This window comes from Periophthalmus magnuspinnatus, chromosome 17 (genome assembly GCF_009829125.3).
Source record: "Periophthalmus magnuspinnatus isolate fPerMag1 chromosome 17, fPerMag1.2.pri, whole genome shotgun sequence".
Taxonomy (NCBI): Eukaryota; Metazoa; Chordata; class Actinopteri; order Gobiiformes; family Gobiidae; genus Periophthalmus; species Periophthalmus magnuspinnatus.
In genome coordinates, this window is record NC_047142.1 from 26,904,602 (window position 1) to 26,926,009 (window position 21,408).

Below are 21,408 nucleotides of genomic sequence, written 5' to 3' on the forward strand. Positions count from 1 at the left end.
GTGGCAGGTGATGCCAGGGCAGAGCTGGTGCCATGAGGCGCCTGTTGCCTGTTTCACGGTAGTTCCTAACACAGGCTCATTTTGTGTTTTCAGATAACTTTCAGACAATATAAGATTTTTCATATTTTCTCCTATCCTATTCCTCCTATCTCATGATTATTTAGTTTATGTTTTTAGTGTAAACCTCTTGTTATAGTTGAGTTAATGACATTTATCCAGCTTTTGAGGTGATCTGGACACTTGCCTAGGCCTTATCAATCACTATCCTGGTCTGATCATACATAATCAGTTATTTAAATTGTAATACATCAGGCATAATTCCCAAGGTCTTCCCCCAAATGAAAGTGACACCTGCATTCTTTCCAACTACTTGCCACATATTCTTCTCGTATTGTTTTGCTGTGGCACATTTTATGCCCTGAAGTGGCCATAGCAGTTTAACAACAGCGCTGTAGTAAATCCCAGCTCTCCTAACCGTAAATATGTCGCCCAAGTCCTCATTTAACATCAGAGCCTCACAGTTTTGGCCTTTTTGCAGCTGAAACCATGACAATGAACTCGAAACACTGACTGCAGACGCCACAGGCTGGAGCTACAAACCGAGTGGGACCAAATTTTCAAAGTCCTAATAGTGACATTGTGAAAAGAGCGCCTGATTGAGGAAAACTGTTACGCACGCAGTTCATTCAGGATTTATTCACCACTTACTTGTGAGTCAGTATATACCGGTAATCTAACTTTTTTGTGAGTGTTCTGGTCATTTTTACACACGTTCTGTATTTTGGCTGAAGAGATGACAATGCATACTCCTCTTTACTGTTGGCAAAATGGTAAAAAAAAAAAAAAAAGAAACAAATACAAGACATCTGTGACACTTCTTGTATAAAACTGTGAAAAATCACAGGTTTTGGATACATCTGCTGGAACAGGGGACACAGGGCTCAAAATGGGGACTGTCCCAGTATGTATTTTTCTGTACAGGGACGTCTGGCCACCACAAACTTGCTACACCAGCTTAGCTCTACTCATTAACTTTAAACTTCACACTACATATTTTTTAAAATTCCTGTCAGGGGCCCGAGATTCACATGCCAGAGTGGTTTATAGTCTCGTGATGTAAAAATAACCCAGGCCAATCAGTGCCAACAGCTGCCGGGTAGCGAAGCGGGCCAGGCCTACACAGACTGCACTGGAAGTCAAGTAAGTGCGTGTGTTTGCAAATGTTATATGGTAATGTGTTTGTGATTCCAGAAGAGGGACATGCATCACCCTCCCATGTCTCACCGTGCTGGAGCCTAGACCTGGCACAATAACATATTTAGAAGTTCGATATATTGCTAAAGTAAATATAGATAAAAAACGATAATATTGAAAGACTTTAGTTTTTATTTTGCATCTGTAATGAGCATAGACTGTGTAAAGAAGTGGACGAAGTGAGAGTGATGTCACCCATAGCGTTCAGCTTCAGTCAAACGAAGCTCATCGAGGCTAGCAGAACCAAAGAGCCAATCCGGAGCCGCTGATTTAGCAGGGAGCAGGCGCTTAGCAACACTGTCAATCAAACTTGTTGCTAACACTAGCAGGAGCAACCTCGGGGAAAGAAGGCGCTTGATTTGTCTGTAATTAATGTTCATATCTTGATTTACAGACACAATAGTGAAATTAAAACCCCAGGATCATGTAGAGCGGGTTAATACAAACATTTAAGACCAAAATGACGAGTTTGATAGAGGCAGTTACAGAGAGAGGGACACAGTTTTTCAGTATAAAGTGAATTGGAGTGAGAGTCAATGGAGCAGGAAGCGCACCCATGATCACTTCCTGTTTGGAACGTGGCGGCTAGCAGATTGGCTACATCTATTTACATATACAGTCTAAAACAAGTCATAGAAGTTATTAATTCAACCTTCTATGGCTTAAATCTTATCATATAGCCAAAAAAAGAACTAAAAATGTCCCAGTTGTGCAGAGAAAATGTACAAGCAATAATTACTGTTCCAAGTTTAATATTTAAACAAAAAGTCGATATAGTGATTCAAGTGACAGGCCTATACTCGAGTGGTGTTGGAAAAAGATTTAAAATGCCGTTAGTTCATTGTAAAGATAAAAGCTGACTTACTTAGATGGAGTTGGTCATAACAGTTGGACCTTTCCTTTGGCCTTGGCAGAAGTCAGACTCATCCATCTTCTGCAAAGTGAGCAGTGTCAGTTGTAAATCCAAGTTATGTTCTATGTGTTTAATGTTTATTTCTATGGTATTGTTCGATAAATGATGAGGTGGAACAGTATGTGTGATTAGATTGGAGAGTCTATGTTTAAAATGTAGGGTTCTGTTCAGACCGCACATTGTTAACAGCTGAGGGGGCATTCTCTTTTGAAAGATAACTGAAATATGAACTGATAAACAAATACAGGAAACACATGCATATAATCAGAATCCCATGTCTGTAGAATTCTAAAGTTCAAAAAGACGATATTTTACTCTTTGCTACTCTTTGCTATTCTTTATTATTTAAATAAATGGGGCCTTTGTGATTTGATAACTGTGCCACCTCATATTGTAATTTTGATTTAATAATAATAATTACGCACTTTACAGTCTCTCAAAGCAGCCACAGATGCCCTGGGACAGACTGACAGAAGCGCGGCTGCCAATTTGTGTCATCAGCCTCTCCAACCACCACCAATAATTCACATACACACCACGTTCATACTAGGCAAGTTGGATGAAGTGTCTTGCCTAAGGACACAATGACAGAACTTGGTCCGAGCGGGGATGGATCCTTTGACCTTCTGGTTGAGGGGGCAGTGCTCTAACCACCGAGCCACTGTGGTCTGATCTGTTTGTGTCAGTACAGTTCTGTGGAGCTCTCTGTTTATTGCAGCTCATCATGTTTTATTATATCTCATTTAAAAGGGTTCACTGGGATTATTCAACTTTAATGGAACTTTGCCTGTAACAGTACTTTGCAGTTTGAAGTACTCTCTGTAGTTTTGTTAAGCAGTTTGCAGTACTCTGTGTATTTTTGTTAAATAGTTTTCAGTTTGCAGTACCTTCAGTACTAAAAGCAAAATGTATGTCAGCTGGACAAAAAGTTGTAGGAGTGAAGTACTTACTCAGTTGTTAAGCAGTTTCCAGTACTTTGAGTATTTTTGGTAAGTTGTTTGCAGTACTCTCAGTATTCTTGTTAAGCAGTTTGCAGTACTCTCAGTATTTTTGTTCAGTAGTTTGCAGTACTTCAAGTAGGTGAATATGATATTTATGGTACTAATATAACAGACATCCAAATGTGTTATGCCAACATGCCACTGAAGAAAAGAACTGTTTCCCGGGCGCTGCTGTTTTTCCGGGCGCTGCTGTTTTCCCGGGCGCTGCTATTTCCTGGGTGCTGGGCAGGACTCGGGTTTAGGGTCTGCAACCAGAGCCCCTGTAACGGGACAAGAATGTGGCCCATCACATTCGGAGATAAATATAGAAGCGGCCCAGACTGTATACGAGGTGACAGTGTTAAGTTCATATTTCTACACAGACTTAAGTATCTGTGTTTTGGTTGTGTGATACTTTAATTTAATAGTCGCATGGCATTATGGGTAATAAGGAGGATTTGCAGGGCTTACTCCACTGTATGGGCGCCAAGGTGCAGAGTTGGTATGTGGTTTAATGTGGCACAAGGATTGTATCATTCTTAGTTATTTGAGATTATGAAAACAAAAAGCCGAAGGTCACATAGCTGGCACTCAGCGCGTGTTTGCCTGGATGAGTGGGAAGCATGTCAGCGTCAAGCCATAAAACTGTCTATAAAACAGTATTTGTGTGTGTTTGTAGACATTTGTATGGGGCAACATATGGGGCAGCTCAGCTGGTACAGTGTTTGTCCACTGATCCGAAGGTTGGTGGTTCGAATCCTGCTAGGATGAAAGCTGTCGTTGTGTTCTTGTGCAAGACACTTAACCCACCTGGCCTCCACTGTCTGTGTACACTGGTGTCCTGCTCTCTACATAAAAAACAAAAACATCATGGGTTGAGCGGTCAGACCCACTGACCTACAGGTTTGCAGTGCGATTCCAGCTCCCACAGATGAATGCTGTTGTTGTGTCCTTGAGCAAGCCTCTTAACCCACCTCGCCTCCAGTGTGTGTGTGAATGTGTGAGTGGTTCCTTGATGTAAAGAGCTTTGAAGGTGGAAAAGCGCTATATAAAAATGTGACCGTTTACTATTGACCATATATTTACTGGAAAACTTACTTTCTTTCTTATATTAGGGGTCTTATAATGAAATATTAAAACATTTTTCTTGCAAAAAAAAAACAAAAAACATGACATTCCTAATTAGTAATGAGTAATGTCTGTCATGGATCTAGTTAAGGATTATTATGATCATTATTGTTATTATTATCATTATCATTATCATTATCATTATTATTAGTAGTAGTAGTAGTAGTAGTAGTAGTAGTAGTAGTAGTAGTAGTAGTAGTAGTAGTAGTAGTAGTAGTAGTAGTAGTAATCTCTTCTAATTCAATATGATCTTATTGGAACATAACACATTAGATGAGATTTGCATTACTATAACATCTGTATCTAAATGAACTAGAGCTACACTGATATATTGGGCCGACATTTGCAACTTTCAGCATATGGGCTATCGGCCTTAAATCTACAGCAGACGCCGATATTTGGTTTAGGCTGACCCACATAAAAAATGAGTACACTTTTATTTGAAGAGATTACTGCACAAAATGTAATTACACTGTCACATTATCCAGACTGTGGTAAAAAGGGGCTGTGGGGGAGTTAGTAGTTAGTAGTAAATTTAAAAGTCATAATTTGGGGGAAAAAATGAGAATTGGCAGAGTGGTATCAGCCATGAAAAACCCATATTTACTGATCTCTAAAATTATATAAACTATTTTGCTTATACACCACCATTTTGACATTAATCAGTTTGTATTCACCCTTTTCACATCATAACATCCAGAGCACAGTCTGCTCATCACTTCCATATAAAACTCCACAGGTGAATGATTATTTGGAACTACTTTTCCTCAAAGTGGCACTAATCTGTGTGTATCAAAGTTTGTGTCTAAACTTTGCCTGTCTGGGATGGTAGGCGTGGGCTGCGTGTAGGTGTGTGTGTGTGTGTGTGTGTGTGTGTGTGTGTGTGTGAGGGGGGGTCATTATGTTTTTACGAACTGAGCGGCGAGAATCTTTGCTGCCATGGAAACCGACCACATGACTAGGTGTATTAGATTGCCTTGGACAGTGTGCAGTGAGGCGTGGTGTGAGAGTTTGCTCGTTGGCACTGGCCCTTTCAAACTCTTGTTCTTCTCTCTCAAGTTTTACTGCAGGTTTTGTCCTAAGCACCACTCAAATATACTCCGTGTCTCCTCACTTGTAAGGTCCATGTTGCGGAAGTCAAGGTTCACCCATTTGTTTTCCGCCCAGGGTTGTTTATGATATAACAGAATGTGATGAGGCGCAGGTTCATTTGCTCCACATTTCTGCGGTGTTTAAAGGGCCCATATTACGCTGTTTTCTGATCTGTTCTAATGTTGTTTCCTCTTCACAAACAGACCTGGAGTTGTGTTTTATTTCATTCACACATGTTTAACACACAAACCCTGCACATTTAGGCTGAGTTCTACTAACACACAACACTCTGTTCCACCTTGTGATGTCATCATGTGGTAATGCTCTACTGTGTTTTTAAACTCCACACACCTTCACTAGAATCATTTGGATTATTTCAGCCCAGGAATTGCCAATCTCTACTGAACTAAAGGTCAAAGGTAGTTGCTAACTTGAAAACTACCACATCATGACATCACAAGGTGAAGTGTTTTCTGTATGGGAATTGGGTGTAGCCCAAATATGCAAGGTCTATGTGTTAAACCTGTGTTAATGAAACAAAACACAACTCCAGGTCTGTTTTTGAGTAAATAACAGCATTATAACACAGCTTAAAGCACACAAGAGTCAATTTTGCGTAATATAGGACCTTTAAGAGTATTTCTGCTTCATGTCCAGATGATGAGTGAACAGTGAGTGTGGTTAAATATCAATGCACATATAATGAGTCTTTCTCTCCTTCAGAATGATTGAGGAGCGCAGGCAGGGACAACATGGCTGATCGACGGCAACTGTTTGTGGAGATGAGTAAGTGCTCGCAACCAGGCTTCAGGACACTTTTATTCACCTGCCATAAAAATACGACTACCACCATTTTGTGACCTCCATGTAAAGCACAGATAAAGATTCATTGATTCATTATAACGGAGTAAGAATATGCCCAGGTTCATTTTAGACACTATTTGTCTGTTTACCTTTGCTAAGACAGTGGTTCAGTTTTTATTAAAGGTCCTATATTACACAAAAGCTATGTAATAATTTTGTTACCTCCTCAAAAACGGACCTGGAGTTGTGTTTTGTTTCGTTCATATATATTTGAATAACCCTTTAATATCAGTCTGTCTACATCTCCAAAGCTCAAAATGCTCTGTTCCACCTTGTGATGTCATGAAGTGGTAATTTTCAAGTTAACAGCTCCTTTCACCTTAAGTTGTGAGTAAAGCTTGTGAATTCCAAGGCTAAAATGATCCAAATGATTCTAGTGAAGGTGTGTGGAGTTTAAAAACACAGTGGAGCACTTCCTGTATTACCACATGATGACATCACAAGATGAAACACAACTCCAGGTATGTTTGCAATGAGGAAACATCAATATAATATCAATATAATATAAATCAGAGAATAGCGCAATATGGGCCCTTTAAAGGTATAAATAGTTTCTTGTAGCTTTTAATTAGTCATGAATCTGAAATGTGTTTAACCTTACAATTACAATCAGCATGATCACTACACATAAAATATTACTTCTTTCATTGCACCGCTCCTTATTCTCAGTAAAGCAGCAGGCAGTCAGCTAATTGGACGAGAACTATGTAAAGATAAAACTGACCTTTTGCGGTTGTATTTTCTGACCTTATTCAATAATAAATGTATAAAAATGTTTCCTAGGGGCTCAAGATCTGGATTCTATTCGGTTATCCACTTACAGAACAGCCTGCAAACTGCGATTTGTGCAGAAGAAATGCAATTGTAAGTATACAATAGTCTCTCTAAAACCTTCGAATCAGGCTGGAAATCTTGGGGTAATAGTAGACTCAGACTTGAACTTTAACAGCCACATCAAATCAATAAGATCTGCAGCTTTTTACTATCTAAAAACATGTCAAAAATCAAAGGTATATTGACAAAACCAGACTTGGAGAGACTTATCCATGCATTTGTCTCCAGTAGGTTAGACTACTGTAACGTCCTGCTCACTGGTCTCTCCACACAAGCCTTAAAACAGCTGCAGTACATCGAGAACACTGCTGCTCAGGTCCTGACTAGAAACAGGAAGTGGTTCAGGTCTCTGCACTGGCTCCTGTGGCTCAGGGAATAGACTTTAAAGCAGCTCTACTTAAAGAACATCTCCCACATGTTAGAGCCACATGAACCATTTCACACTCTGAGGACTTCAGGGACCCGCCTCCTGCTATAGTCCTGCTTTAGTCCCGGTTTAGTCTTGGTTTAGTTTCAGTTTAGTCCTGATCTAGTCCTAGTTTAATCCCAGTTCATCTCTGGTTCAGCCCTGGTTTATTCCCGGTTTATTCCTGGTTCAACCGGCCCACTTCAGCGCCAGTTTAATCCTGGTTTAGTCCCAGTTTAGTCCCGGTTTAGTCCCGGTTTATGCCTAGTTTTGTCCTACTGTAGTCCTGGTTTAGTCCCGGTTTAGGCCTGCTGTAGTCCTGGTTTAGTCCTAGTTTAGTCCTTGTTTAGTCCTGGTTTAGTCCTAGTTTAGTCCCAGTTTAGTCCCGGTTTAGTCCCGGTTTAGTCCCGGTTTATGCCTAGTTTTGTCCTGCTGTAGTCCTGGTTTAGTCCCGGTTTAGGCCTGCTGTAGTGTTGGTTTAGTCCTAGTTTAGTCCTTGTTTAGTCCTGGTTTAGGCCTGCTGTAGTCCTGGTTTAGTCCTAGTTTAGTCCCGGTTTAGTCCCGGCCTCCTGCTGGTGTCCAGAGTCAGGACTAAACATGGAGAATCAGCATTTCAGTTTTATGCAGTTAAAACCTGGAACAGTCTTCCTGAAGATGTGAGACAGGCCTCTACTGTGACAGTGTTTAAATCCAGATTAAATCCAATTGTGCTTTACAAATAAACAAAGTCTCTTAATTACACAACAGTGAGCCATGTGCCCTGTGTGTTGCAGTGCACCTGGTTGACATTTGGAACGTCATCGAAGCGTTCCGAGAGAGCGGACTCAACTCCACGGATATGAACACAGAGCTGAGTGTGGCTCGCCTAGAAGTGGTCCTGTCCACCATGTTCTACCAGCTGAACAAGCGCATGCCCACCACACACCAGATCGGAGTAGACCAGTGCATCGGCCTCCTGCTCAACTTCCTGCTGGCTGCATACGACCCGTGAGTAACCCACTCATGTGAGGTTAGCGACCGCCCGGGTTTTGGTGTCTGGATTTGAGCTAATGCAGAAATATGACTGAGCTGTCCATGAGCAGCCTTGAAAATACTTATTATACATAGAGTGTAATTACCATAGTATGTACTGAAGAAGTACTCAAGTGTGTTACTTAAGAAAAAGTACAGATACGGGAGCAAAAAATACTCAAGTAAAAGTAAAAGTATAACATGAAAGTACCCGTTTAAAAATGTACTTAAATAGTGAAAAGTAAAAGTACAGTAGCTTGCCAAAGTATTCATCCCCCTGGATCTTTTTCACATATTTTCATGTCACAGCCACAAACTTACAGCGAAAGGTGAACCGCGATATAGCAGGAACCACTGTACTGTGGCTTTAATATCTCTAGTCAGTGGTGGAAGAAGTACTCAATTCTGTTACTTTAGTAAAAGTAACATATGAAAAATGCACATGAAGAGTAAAAGAAAGTATTCCCCGCAGACTTTGAGGTCTTATAAAGCTTCAAATGTAGTGATTTTGATAAAGATTTGAATTTTCTTCAACAGAAACAATTTGTTGTAATTTTGTTTTCTAGATGTTTATATTTTTTTGCTCAAACAAATGTGTTAAAAATAAACCCTCAGCCTTTTCAGCAGGCCTCAAGCAATAATAAAAAATACTTACTTTTCAGTCCAGTTCAAAAATGTAGTGGAGTAATGTAGCTAGTCCATTACTATCATGGAGGCTAACAGGAAGAAAAGGACATACACAAATGTTTAAAATGTTTTATTGATAAATGTGTATCACTGAATTGATTGTAATTGTGCAAATTTTAACTTACCCATGTTGTCTGCCTTAGGTGTTTCGGCCAAATGAGTCCCCGTGGAGCCGAAGCACCTTAAGAAGGTTCCGGGGCAGACCACTGGGGGTTAACAAGGAGGGGTGTTATATATTTTAGCTTGTGGGTAATGTGATTATTTTCCACTGTTAAAATAATTGAATTTAAACGGAGCTCTATTTTAATTGACAATTTAATTGAATAAATTCGTACATTGATGGATTGGAGCTGAATTTTAACAAGAGAACTGGATCTGAGAAAAGAATTACCTGTTATACAGAGTGGGCTCACCCAATTAAGGAGAGGCTCTATAAAAGGAAAAATCTCAGTGGCTACGTGAGAGGGTGCTGTATGTAACAGGTACTGCAAATGATGATTCTTTTAAACGTTTGCCTTGGGTTTTTTTTGTAAATGGTTGTGGTGGAAAATAAACGCACTTGGGTCTGCACTGGACTAACTGGCTCAGCTCTGCTCTGTTCCTCTTTTAACCGCTAAAGTTGCTATTCGGGCGATTACAAGTAGAAAGTACAGATACTGCTTTCAAATGTACTCGAGTAAAAATAGAAAATATATACTTCGTACTAAAGTAAAGTACAGATACCAATTTTTTTTTGTGCTTTAGTGCAGTACTTTACTACTTTTATTTTGCACTAGTCAAAGCTGACATGAAATTAAAAAAAATTGCTCTTAGTCGGACAATAGCGAGGTGAACTCTTGACCTTTAGCTGTGTCAAACCACGGCACAATGCAGAGTGAAAGTGGTCATCTTAAAGGGCCAGCTGCGGTCAGGGGACAGGCCTTAATGACAATGGGACAGATGAGATGGGATGGAGAGATAAGGAGACCAATGGCTGTAATGTAACCTGCTTTTGCCTTCTTCAGGGAAGGCCACGGCAAGATCTCCACTTTTGTGGTGAGGACGGCGCTGGCGACTTTGTGTGGAGGGAAGATCCTGGACAAGTTAAGATGTAAGAATTTTAAACATGAAAAATAAAATAAAAAATCACATACTCAGCAAAACCCATTCATTATCTCAAATATATTTTACATTTGGGCTTGTAGCATAGACTGTATAAAGAAGTGGATTAAGTGAGTGTGACGTCACCCACAGTCACAGCTCCAGTCAAATGAAGGGATTCGTATTTGAAATTTCGACCGAGAGTATCATAGCAACCAAAGAGCCAATCAGGAGCGAGGCTGTTGAAGGTAACACCCTTCCCCAGGCGCAACTCTGGTTTAGCAGGGAGCAAACGCTTAGCATCGCTGTTAAACAAACCTGTTGCTAATGCTAGTGGAAGTGACGTCAGGGAAAGAAGGCGCCTGATTTGTTTGTTATTAATGTTTTTATCTTGATTTATAGACACAATAGCGAAATAAACACATCAGGATCATGTAGAGCGGGTTAATAAGAACATTTTAAGACCAAAATGACGAGTTTGACAGCAGCAGTTACAGAGAGAGGGAGAGAGTCAATGGAGCCAGAAGCACACCCATGGTCACTTCCTGTTTAGAACACGGCAGCTAGCAGGTTAGGTATGTCCATTTATATGCACAGTCTATGGACTGTAGTCAACTAAACAAATTCTAGTTGGACCAAAGGCATTTGCTGCCGAACAACTAAAAAGGGGGGCGTCGCAAGAGCTCTCAAAACTGTTTCTATGTATCTGCCCCAAACTGCACTTACAACATTACACCTGCAGGGGGAGTTCATGCAAAAACTACTATTTAGGAAGCATAAATGACTAAGAAACAATGTATTTATATAGACTGACTAAACTTGTGAATTATGAGTTTAATCTGACTTTTTATACATACTACCACATGACATCACAAGGTGGAACAGAGTGTTTTCATTTTGATAGAAGAATTCAGCCTAAATATGCAGGGTTTGTGTGTTAAACATGTGTGAATGAAACAAAACAACTCCAGGTCTGTTTGTGATGAGGAAACAACATTTTAACATGAGCCCCAGTATTGTGCAATATGGGACCTTTAAAACAGCATCAACCTATTAATCAACTAAGCCACTTAAGTCCCACATCCCTAGTTTCCGTATATATTTTCTCCGGTGCTCGTAAAAGGCTCTATCTCTGTGTAGCGTCCTCACAATGGGAACAGGCCTGGCTGCTTGCGTCTGGCAGAAGTCGTTTTTCATTATCTCAAGATAGCCCTTATTACATAATCCAAGCCTGTGGGAGTCACACCATCAGAATCACAACACACAATTTGAATAACAAGTTTCCATTCATTTGTTTTCACATTAGCATCATTCCGTTGTACTATACTGTAATTAGCTAACTATGGTGTCAAGTTTCAGTTCATTTGTTTGTTTCGTCTCTCTGTTTCTTCCCAGATATTTTTTCACAGCTGTCGGACTCGGCTGGAATCATGATGCACTCACAGTTTGACCAGTTCCTGAGGGAGGTGCTGAAGTTACCGATGGCGGTGTTTGAAGGGCCTTCGTTTGGCTACACGGAGCAAGCAGCTAGAGCGTGTTTTTCCCAACAGGTAAAGTGGGAAAATTTAAATATTTACAGTACCCAACATTAAATAGAATAGTTTAAGCTAATGGAAAGGAATTGTTCGCTTGTCACCTCCTTTGAAAAGTTACATACTCTAGCTTTAATTTGTTTTCTATTTTACTTGAAATACCGATCTTCTGATTTTTTTTCTGCCCACTTTTACCTCTAAACCTTGCAAAACCAGAATCTCTTTGTGATAGCACTTTTGGTTACAGAAGGCGTATATATACTTCTATGGGGTATTAAGGAGGGGTTATTTTACTTCTATGGGGTATTAAGGAGGGGTTATTTTACTTTTATGGGGAATTAAGGAGGGGGTATTTACTTCTATGGGGTATTAAGGAGGGGGTATTTACTTCTATGGGGTATTAAGGAGGGGGTATTTTACTTCTATGGGGTATTAAGGAGGGGGTATTTTATTTCTATGGGGTATTAAGGAGGGAGTATTTTACTTCTATGGGGTATTAAAGAGGGGGTATTTTACTTCTATGGGGTATTAAGGAGGGGTTATTTTACTTCTATGGGGTATTAAAGAGGGGGTATTTAACTTCATTGGGGTAATAACTGTAACACATGACATATTAAGTTCACCATGTTTCCTTTTATTGTTTTGAAAATATTATATTTGCCCAAGATAGCATATTAACATGTTTTATAAGTTTCACTTTCAAGGTTTTGATGCTGTGAGTCTCCCCTCCCTTTGCTCCCCATGTTAAGTCACTCCCCCTTCAGAGCGCTATTGCATGTATTGCTCTGTAGTCGTTTATTTAGCTAGGTCTCTGTGGATTTGAGCAGCGTTTCCAGGAGGATCCAATGGACCTAATGACATTACAGACGGAGCAACTGGATGGACCGAGAATCAATAGTGAAAGATCAGGATTTGGAAAATGAACTACCACTCGACCTCATCGTGACCCTTGTCTATCTCGTTCTCTCTTGTTGTCGTTTTCTTCCTTCTCTGTCTCTCTTCCTCTCACTCTCTTTCTCTTCTTTTCATGGTTTCTTTTCCCCTGTCTCTCTCTTTGTCTCCCTCTCTCTGTCTCTCTCCTTCCTCTCTCTTTTTGTCTCTCCTCCCTCTCTTCTACTCTTTGTCTCTCTTTTCCTTTCTCTCATTGTCTCTTTCTCTCTCTTTCTGTCTCTATCTCTCCCTCATTCCCTCCCTCCTCTCTCTTTTTGTCTCTCTCTCTTCCCCTCTCCCTTTTTCTCCCTCTTTGTGTCTCTCTCTTCCTTTCTCCCCCGCCCTTCACTCTCTCTCTTTATCTCACCTCCTCTCTCTGTCTCTCTTCCTCTCTCCCCTCCCTTCCCTCTATCCCTCTCTCTCACCCCTCTCTGTCTGTCTTCCACTCCCCCTCCCTTCACTCCCTCTCATTTTCTACAGATAGAGAAAGGCAGCAGAAGGAGAGACAGCATAGAGGGAAAGGAATAGAGATTGTATTTTATAATTTCGCTTTCTATCCCAATGAGTCAGATCTTTATAATCTTGACCCTTTCTCTCTCTTTGTCTCTCTCACCCCATCTCTCTGTCTCTCTCTTCCTCTCTCTATATATATTTATCTCTCTCACCCCCCCTCTCTTTGTCTCTCTCTTCCTCTGTCCCCTCCCTTCACTCCTCCACCCTCTTTCTTTCCCTCTCTATCTCCATCTTTCTCTATTTCTCTTCCTCTCTCACTTTCTCCCTTTGCTCTGTCTGTCTCTTCCTCTCTCCCCTTCCCTCCACTCCCTCTCTCTTTAATTCTGCACTTCACTTTCTATCCCAGTGAGTCAGATCTTTGTAATTTTGACCCTCTCTTCGTCTCTCTTATTCCCCCCTCTGTCTTTCTTCCTCTCTCCCTCTCCCTCCACTCCCTCGATAGAGAAAGGCGGCAGAAAGAGAGACAGCATAGAGAGAGAGCAATAGAGATTGTATTTTATTATTTAACTTTCTATCTCAGTGAGTCAGATGTTTATAATCTTGACCCTCTCTCTTGTTCTCTTGTTTGTGCAGAAAAAAGTCTCTCTCAACACGTTCGTGGATACGCTGATGTCAGACCCGCCCCCTCAGTGTCTGGTCTGGTTACCGCTCATGCATCGGCTCGCCAACGTGGAGAACGGTACGAAGTCACACAAACTCACTCCCACCTCAGTGCTCAAACTCTGCACGAGCCGGCTTTGTGTCTGTGGAGAGCAAATGTTCATCATAACCTCGAAACACGGCTCTCTGGGTCGGTGCTGTGCCAGATGCCCACACACTCAGCTAAACCTCGATGACACACAACGCAAGTCCTCTCCATACATATTATCTAAGTACAGGGAACTTTTGTCATTAAAACATTCGATTTTTATTAAATTATGCTTACCAAAGACGTAAGCGTAACGTCACCCACAGTGTTCGGTTCCAGTTTAATGAAGCTCATCGAGGCTAGCAGTTATAGGGGCCAATTTGGAGCAGCGTTCCATATTTGGAATTCCGACTGTGAGTATCATAGCAATAGCCAATCCGGAGCGAGGCTGTTGAAGGTAGCACCCCCTTCCCACCCGCACCCGGAAGCAAGCACTTAGAAGTGCTGTCAATCAAACCTGCTGCTAATGCTAGTGGGAGTGACCTCGGAGAAAGAAGGCTCGTGATTTATCTGTTATTAATGCTCATGTCTTGATTTACGGTCGCAATAGTGAAATAAAAACCCCAGGATCATGTAGAGCGGGTTAATACGAACATTTTTAAATCAAAATGATGAGTTTGAGAGCAGCAGTTAGAGAGAGAGGGCTTTTTCAATAGAAAGTGAATTGGAGCCAGAGTCGATGGAGCCAGAATCGAGTCCATGCTCACTTCCTATTTTGAACACGGCGGCTAGCAGGTTAACTACTCTTTGTCCATTTATATATACAGTCTATGGGCTAAACACATTGGATCATCATCTTTTTCCACTTTGAAGCACTTTTTATTATGAGCCATTTAGATTCACCTGTTCAGTGCTTCCACAGACTGGTCAGTGGTCACGTTTAAAAACATTTTGGTGACCTTGTCCTTATAAGAGAACAGAAGGGCCCTATGCCTTATGCCCATATTTGTCCTCATGCAGTCTGTTTAGTCTTTGTTTATGACTCTGTGGAATTTTGAAATATAAAAATAACGATATTGAACTCAGTCTATTATGAGAAAGTCTGATTAGCTCATTGCTGTTTTTTAAAGCAGCTCGATGTCATAACACATCTGTCCTTAAACGAGTGGGAATGGATTAGACTGATGCTGCTTTACTCACATCACGTTTTGTGTCTGACCCCTACTCTCTCTCTTTCTCTCCCACTCTTTCTCTCTATTCCTCTTTCACTCTCTCCCTCGATTTCTTTCTCTTCGGTTCTGTCCCTTCCCCTCCTCTCTCTTTTCTCCACTCCCTCCCTCTCTCTCTGTCTCTCTTCTTCTCTCCATTTCCCCCTTCTCTCTTCCCGCTTTTTCTCCTCCCGTCTCACTCTCTCTCCTACTCTTTATCTCTCTCTTTCTCCCTCTCTACTACTCGGTCGCTGTCTCTCGCCCCGTCCCTCTCTTCCTCTCTCTCTCCCCCCTTCTCTCATCCCTCCTCTCCCTCCCCTCTCTCTTTCTCTCTTCCCTCTCTCTTTACCCCGCTCTCTCCTCCCCCTTTCCTTCTCTCTCCCCTCTTCCCCCCTCTCTTTCTCTCTACCTCTCTATGTTTCTCTCTCTGTCTCTCACCCCTGCCTCCCTCTCTTCTTCTCGCTCTTTCACTCCTCTCCTCCTCCCTCTCCCTCATTCTCCCTCCCTCCCCCCTCTCTCTTCCCTCTCTCTCTACCCCCTTCCTCCCCCTCCCTACCCTCTCCTCCCTCCTTTCTCCCTCTTTCTCTCCCCCTCCCTCCTCTACAGTTTTTCACCCGGTCGAGTGCTCGTACTGCCACACAGAGAGCATGATGGGCTTCCGCTACCGCTGCCAGCAATGTCATAATTACCAGCTCTGTCAGGACTGCTTCTGGAGGGGGCATGCCAGCGGTTCCCATAGCAACCAGCACCAAATGAAGGAGTACACGTCATGGGTAAAGACACACGAGACGGAGGAGGGAGGAATGGGCGGGGCTTAGGAGGGGGCGCGTCCGTAATAAACCGTCATCATGGTTATTTGCTATGTTGTAATGTATGGATTCTACCTCCCCCCCTGACAGATTCTGTTTGCATTCAGGGGTCTGACAGACTGATAGATTATGGAAACATTATTAAGGTTATATTCAATTAAATAAATTCTTGTTGGACTAAAGACACGTGGCAAAAGCTCTCAAAACGATTGCGTATCTCTGCACTCACAAGACTACACCTGCCACACGCTGCAGGATTCTTCAGTCTTTAACGATTTTTAAATGTGTGACAAAAAGCGCAGACCCAGACATCAGGGAAATCAGATGACAAAGACTGCAGTGGGATATGGCAGTGAAGAGACCGCACACCACAATCTAAAAGTCGTAAGCGCACCTGGCATCACCTGTTTCCTGTCTACAGTAAAACGAGACTCTAAAGTGTCCAAAGATCAGAACTATTGGTTGTTGCCGTGGTGATAAACAACTACAGCACTTAACATTATATTATTAAAATCTTAAAACACAGGGCGAAGCTGTAGGATCATTTAAAACAAAATGTCTTGTTCCATGCATTTTAAAAGAAAGTAGAATTTAAAACAGTTTTTACTAGTATGTGAGTGTGAAGTGAAAGTGGTTTTGAGTGTGGAAATATTATGATTTTTATGCAAAAGATTTTAACATTTAAGTATGTGTTTATCCTTTTATTTACTTGACTTTCCTGTGTCTTGATCCTGGTAGAAATCCCCGGCTAAGAAGCTCTCCCATGCTCTGAGTAAGTCTCTGAGCTGTGCGGCCAGCAGGGAACCTCTTCACCCGCTGTTTCCCGAAATACCTGAAAAACCTCTGAACCTCGCTCACATCGTGTAAGTCCAGTTCTGCCTATTTTCATCAAGACGAGTCTGTTTGTGTGGTACAGAAATGGAAGTTGACACTGGGGACAAAGTGTATATTGGAAACATAGAAAATAAATGGACATAGCTAACCTTCTAGCCGTCGTGTTCCTTTGGTTGCTATGATACTCACGGTTGGAATTCCAAATATGGAACTGGGCTCCAAATTTGCCGCTATAACTGCTAGCCTCAATGAGCTTCATTTGACTGGAGCAGAACGCTGTAGGTGACGTGGCACTCACTTAGTCCACTTCTTTATACAGTCTATGGTTGGAACCTCTGCCTCTTAATTTATTAGCATGGGGGCCCATTTGAGCCTTCTTGCCCCGGGCCCCTAAATTTCTGTCGACGGGCCTGTGTAGAAAACCTGTCTTTTCTCCTTTTCAATCGTAACTGTTGGATTTGTGCCTCTGGCTGATTATTGTCCTTAAGGCTGTGCTAAATGTGAAGTGATTTCAGTCAATCATTTGAGGCGACCAATGAATAGGACTTAATTATAGCCCTGGGAGTGATTGTAGTTTACGTTAGCTGCATCTGCCGCCCAGTAACAGCTCATAAACAAAAGCTTTCATAATGGAGTTAATATCATAGAATTTACTATAGTGCATATTTGCTGTGTGTTTCCCTAATGTGTCTGGCTTATGTTTTCTGCTAAATATTAAAAGCACTTTGTATTCCTTGTTTTTGCTGCCTTGATGAAAATAGAGATACATGGTGAGTGAAGTTTACTTATTTTGTCTTATCTTGTACTAGATCTTTCCATTCATTGTACGTTATATACCACATAACCATCAGTAGTGAAGGTAACGAAGTAAAAGTAGTAAAGTACTTAAGTAGAATTTTAGGTATCTGCTTTACTTAATATCATATATCACTCTATTCTCTGATCTCTGAAATTGATTTCAGCCCTGGATTTGCCAATCTCTACTGAACTAAAGGTAAACGGTAGCTGTTGAAAACTACTGCGTCATGACATCACAAGGTGGAACAGAGCATTTTGAGCTTTGGAGATGTAGACAGACCAATAATAAAGGGTTACTCAAACATGTGTGAAACAAAACATGAATTGAGTACTTTAACCACCACTGAACCCCATAAACTGCACTCCAGTTTATCTGTGTATTTAGTTAAAAAAGTACTGAAAATGTGTACTCAAGTAAAAGTACATATCTAGGGTCCAGGCGGTCAGTGGGAGGGCATCTGAAACATTTGCAGGGAACAAGCGATGAAGAGAATACAACTGACTACAGCCCTAAACATTATATTACTATTATTATATACTGCTGCTGTTGAATACTATACTGATATCAGATATCTGCACTCATACTATAAAGTATGAATGAAAATATGTGATTTTAATGGTTTTTTATTCTCTAAACCTCTTTGAATTACCTTGTGTACGAATTGTGCTATACAAATATACTTGCCTTGCCTCGAATAAAACTACTACTCAAAGTACTAGATGACTGTGAGACAGCCGTGTTTTGGGGTGATTAGAGCTGTCCTCAGTAACTCCTGTGTGTTTACATGTAGTGAGATACAGTTAACTGCTGAGAATTTGACTCAGTATCAAGTATGTGCTTAAAAATCTACTCAAAAAGTATTATTACTACTGGGCAACATAAGTAGGCTATTTGTATTGAGTTACTTTCCACCCCTTATTGCTATTCACATTGCTAACAGCACGCTAGCTAGCTCACTGTGTCTCAAAGCTAACTTTTACTGTCACTTTTATTAAAAACGGAAAACATAAAATAAACACTGTATTAAAATAAAGACTACTCCATTATTTTTATATGTAGAATACTTAAGTTTGTGGTGTTGTTTTAGTATGTATTATGCCTCAAAATTAGCATTACTGTTAGCATTGAGACACAAACATGTTTCTGTCTAAACACAGAAGTGTCTATGGTGAAGTATTAATTTTATTTGTGTCATGTTTAACATGCTGTCAGTGACATTCACCTGCAGCTCCCTGTCCTCTGTCTGACCTTAACCCCCTAACCTCTGACCTCTGACCCTTAACCCACCTGCAGCTCCCTGTCACTGCCTCATCTTTAAATATTTATTCATTTTAGCATGACTCGGCAAAAACCTCTTAGAGATAAAACTGGACAGGAAGTAGTGATGCTAACAGTGTGAAAAAATATCATGATATCGCATCAAAAAGTCTCAATAATATAATGAGCCATTGTAATATACATTTTAAGTCTTTGTTTAAATTCATAGCTTTGGTGCAGCAGCTAAAAAACAGAGGAAAATACATAGAAACATCCTTTCAATGCAGCCTGCATGAAGAAATAAGCTATAAAGCACTTAAATCTTAACTCTTTATATTATAACCAAAGGCTTGTCATATTCACAATTTTGTTAACAACATGGTCACATTTTTACTGTCAAAGCACTTTACATCAAGAAACCACTCATCCATTCATACACCAGTGTACACAGACACTGAGGGCAAGGTGGGTTAAGTGTTTTGCTCAAGGACGCAACAACAGCATTCATCTGTGGGAGCTCCAATTGTTAACCTGTAGGTCAGTGAATCTGACTGAACACACAAATGATATTTACATTGAGAGTGGGATTCGAACCCCCAACCTTCAGATCAGTGGGATCTACCAACTGAGCCACTGTCATGCACATATTACAACCCCAATTCCAGTGAAGCTGAAATAATTTCAACCTATATTGAACTGAATAAACTACAAGACATGATACTTAATGTTCAAACTGATAAACTTTATTGTTTTTATGCAAATATTCACTCATTTTCAATTTGATGCAACATATTCCTATAAAGCTGGGACAGGGGCATGTTTACCACTGTGTTACATCACCTTTCCTTTTAACAACAATCAATAAGTGTTTGGGAACTGAGGACACTAATTGTTGAAGCTTTGCAGGAGAAATCCTTTCCCATTCTTGCTGAATATACAACTTCAGTTGCTCAGCAGTCCGGGGTCTCCGTTGTTGTATTTTGCGCTTCATAATGCGCCGCACATTTTCAATGGGAGACAGGTCTGGACTGCAGGCAGGCCAGTCTAGTACCTGCACTGTTTTACTACGAAGCCAGATTGCCAGATTGTGGCTACGTGCAGATTGTGGCTTGGCATTGTCTTGCTGAAATAAGCATGGATGTCCCTGAAAAAGATGTTGCTTGGATGGCAGCATATGTTGCTCCAAAACCTGTATATACCTTTCAGCATTAATGGAGACTTCACAGAAGAGCAAATTACCCATGGGCACTAAAACACCCCCAGACTATCACTGAGGCTTTTGAACTTTCCACTGATAACAATCCAGATGATCCTTTTCCTCTTTGGCCTGCAGGACACGACATCCATGATTTCTAAAAACAATTTGAAATGTGGACTCGTCAGACCACAGCACACTTTTCCACTTTGCATCAGTCCATCTCAGGTGACCTTGGGCCCAGAAAAGCCAAACGTTTCTTGGTGTTGTTGATATATGGCTTTCACTTTGCATGGTACAGTTTTAACTTGCACTTGGAGATGTAGCGACAAACTGTGTTAACTGACAATGGTACCTGAGCCCATGTGGTAATATCCTTTGCACATTCATGTCTGTTTTTAATACAGTACCGTCTGAGGGATCGAAGGTCACGGGCATTCAATGTTGGTTTTCAGCCTTGCCGCTGAGATTTCTCCAGATTCTCTGAATCTTTTGATGACATTATGGACTATTTGCTCATGCAGTTGTTCACAAAGTGGTGAACCTCACCCCAGCCTTGCTTGTGAAGGACTGAGCCCTTTGATGATGCTCCTTTTATAGCCAATCATGACACTCACCTGTTTCCAATTAACCTGTTCACCTGTGGAATGTTCCAAACAGGTGTATTTTAAGTGTTCCTCAACTTTCCAGGCATCAAATAAAAAAAAAGTGACTATTTGCATAAAAACAATAAAGTTTATCAGTTTGAACATTAAATATCATGTCTTTGTAGTTTATTCAGTTCAATATAGGGTGAAAACGATTTGCAAATCACTGTTTTACACAGCATCCCAACTTCATTGGAATTGAAGTTGTACAATACATCTTGTACCTTGAAATTTGGACATTTTTACATCCCTAATTACATTCATGCTTTGTTTGTTCTTTGTGTATAATCCCATGCATTGTCTAACAAACATATACAAACTTCCTATATTTCTCATAAATGTGATTTTTCGGTTTAGGCCTCCAAGACCCATGAATTATCCCAATGACTACTCCTTCTCCCACTCCATGCCTACATCAGGGAACCCTTACTCCACCAAAAAGTGAGTACCGCCCAAACAATGTCTGTCCTGGATTCTAGAGCAGATCTTTTGAGCGCTGGTGCTGTAAACTGTGTGAACCAGACTATGTTCATTTTGTCGTCTTTTCTACTGTGTGTGTGTGCCTTTGTGTTCCCTTTTACTGAGAGCACGTAGCTTATCTTACAGCAAGAATACTGCTGAACAAAGAAAGCCCTTGACAGAGACGGCACCCCATCTGTTGAAAGGGAGAGGGTAAGTCACACAGGTGCATAGATCAGAAAAAAACGCATGTGAATACCTGTACGTAACCAGGATGTAAGTAACTGTTGCAGCAAGAAGTTGATCATTTTAGTTGAGCAATGATGGCTCTGTTAGTTTGCATGTGGT

The 21,408-nt window shown here is 40.9% G+C and overlaps 1 protein-coding gene across 10 annotated transcripts in view; it reads left to right on the top strand.

The window, feature by feature from the left end:
* dtna (dystrobrevin, alpha) overlaps positions 1 to 21,408 on the top strand; it is a 41,440-nt gene that overhangs the window by 495 nt on the left and 19,537 nt on the right. For 4 of the 10 annotated variants that reach the window (XM_055228507.1, XM_055228505.1, XM_055228509.1 and 1 more), the window contains exons 2-10: positions 6,091 to 6,153; positions 7,015 to 7,095; positions 8,245 to 8,458; positions 10,174 to 10,259; positions 11,645 to 11,799; positions 13,798 to 13,903; positions 15,667 to 15,833; positions 16,608 to 16,732; positions 20,959 to 21,042. In XM_055228507.1, coding sequence (XP_055084482.1) covers positions 6,120 to 6,153; positions 7,015 to 7,095; positions 8,245 to 8,458; positions 10,174 to 10,259; positions 11,645 to 11,799; positions 13,798 to 13,903; positions 15,667 to 15,833; positions 16,608 to 16,732; positions 20,959 to 21,042 — 1,052 coding nt within the window. In that variant the 5' untranslated portion in view covers positions 6,091 to 6,119. Of the gene's footprint in view, positions 1 to 6,090; positions 6,154 to 7,014; positions 7,096 to 8,244; positions 8,459 to 10,173; positions 10,260 to 11,644; positions 11,800 to 13,797; positions 13,904 to 15,666; positions 15,834 to 16,607; positions 16,742 to 20,958; positions 21,043 to 21,186; positions 21,274 to 21,408 lie in introns of those variants that run through there. The other 6 variants (XM_055228501.1, XM_055228504.1, XM_033982889.2 and 3 more) reach the window with 5 other exon arrangements.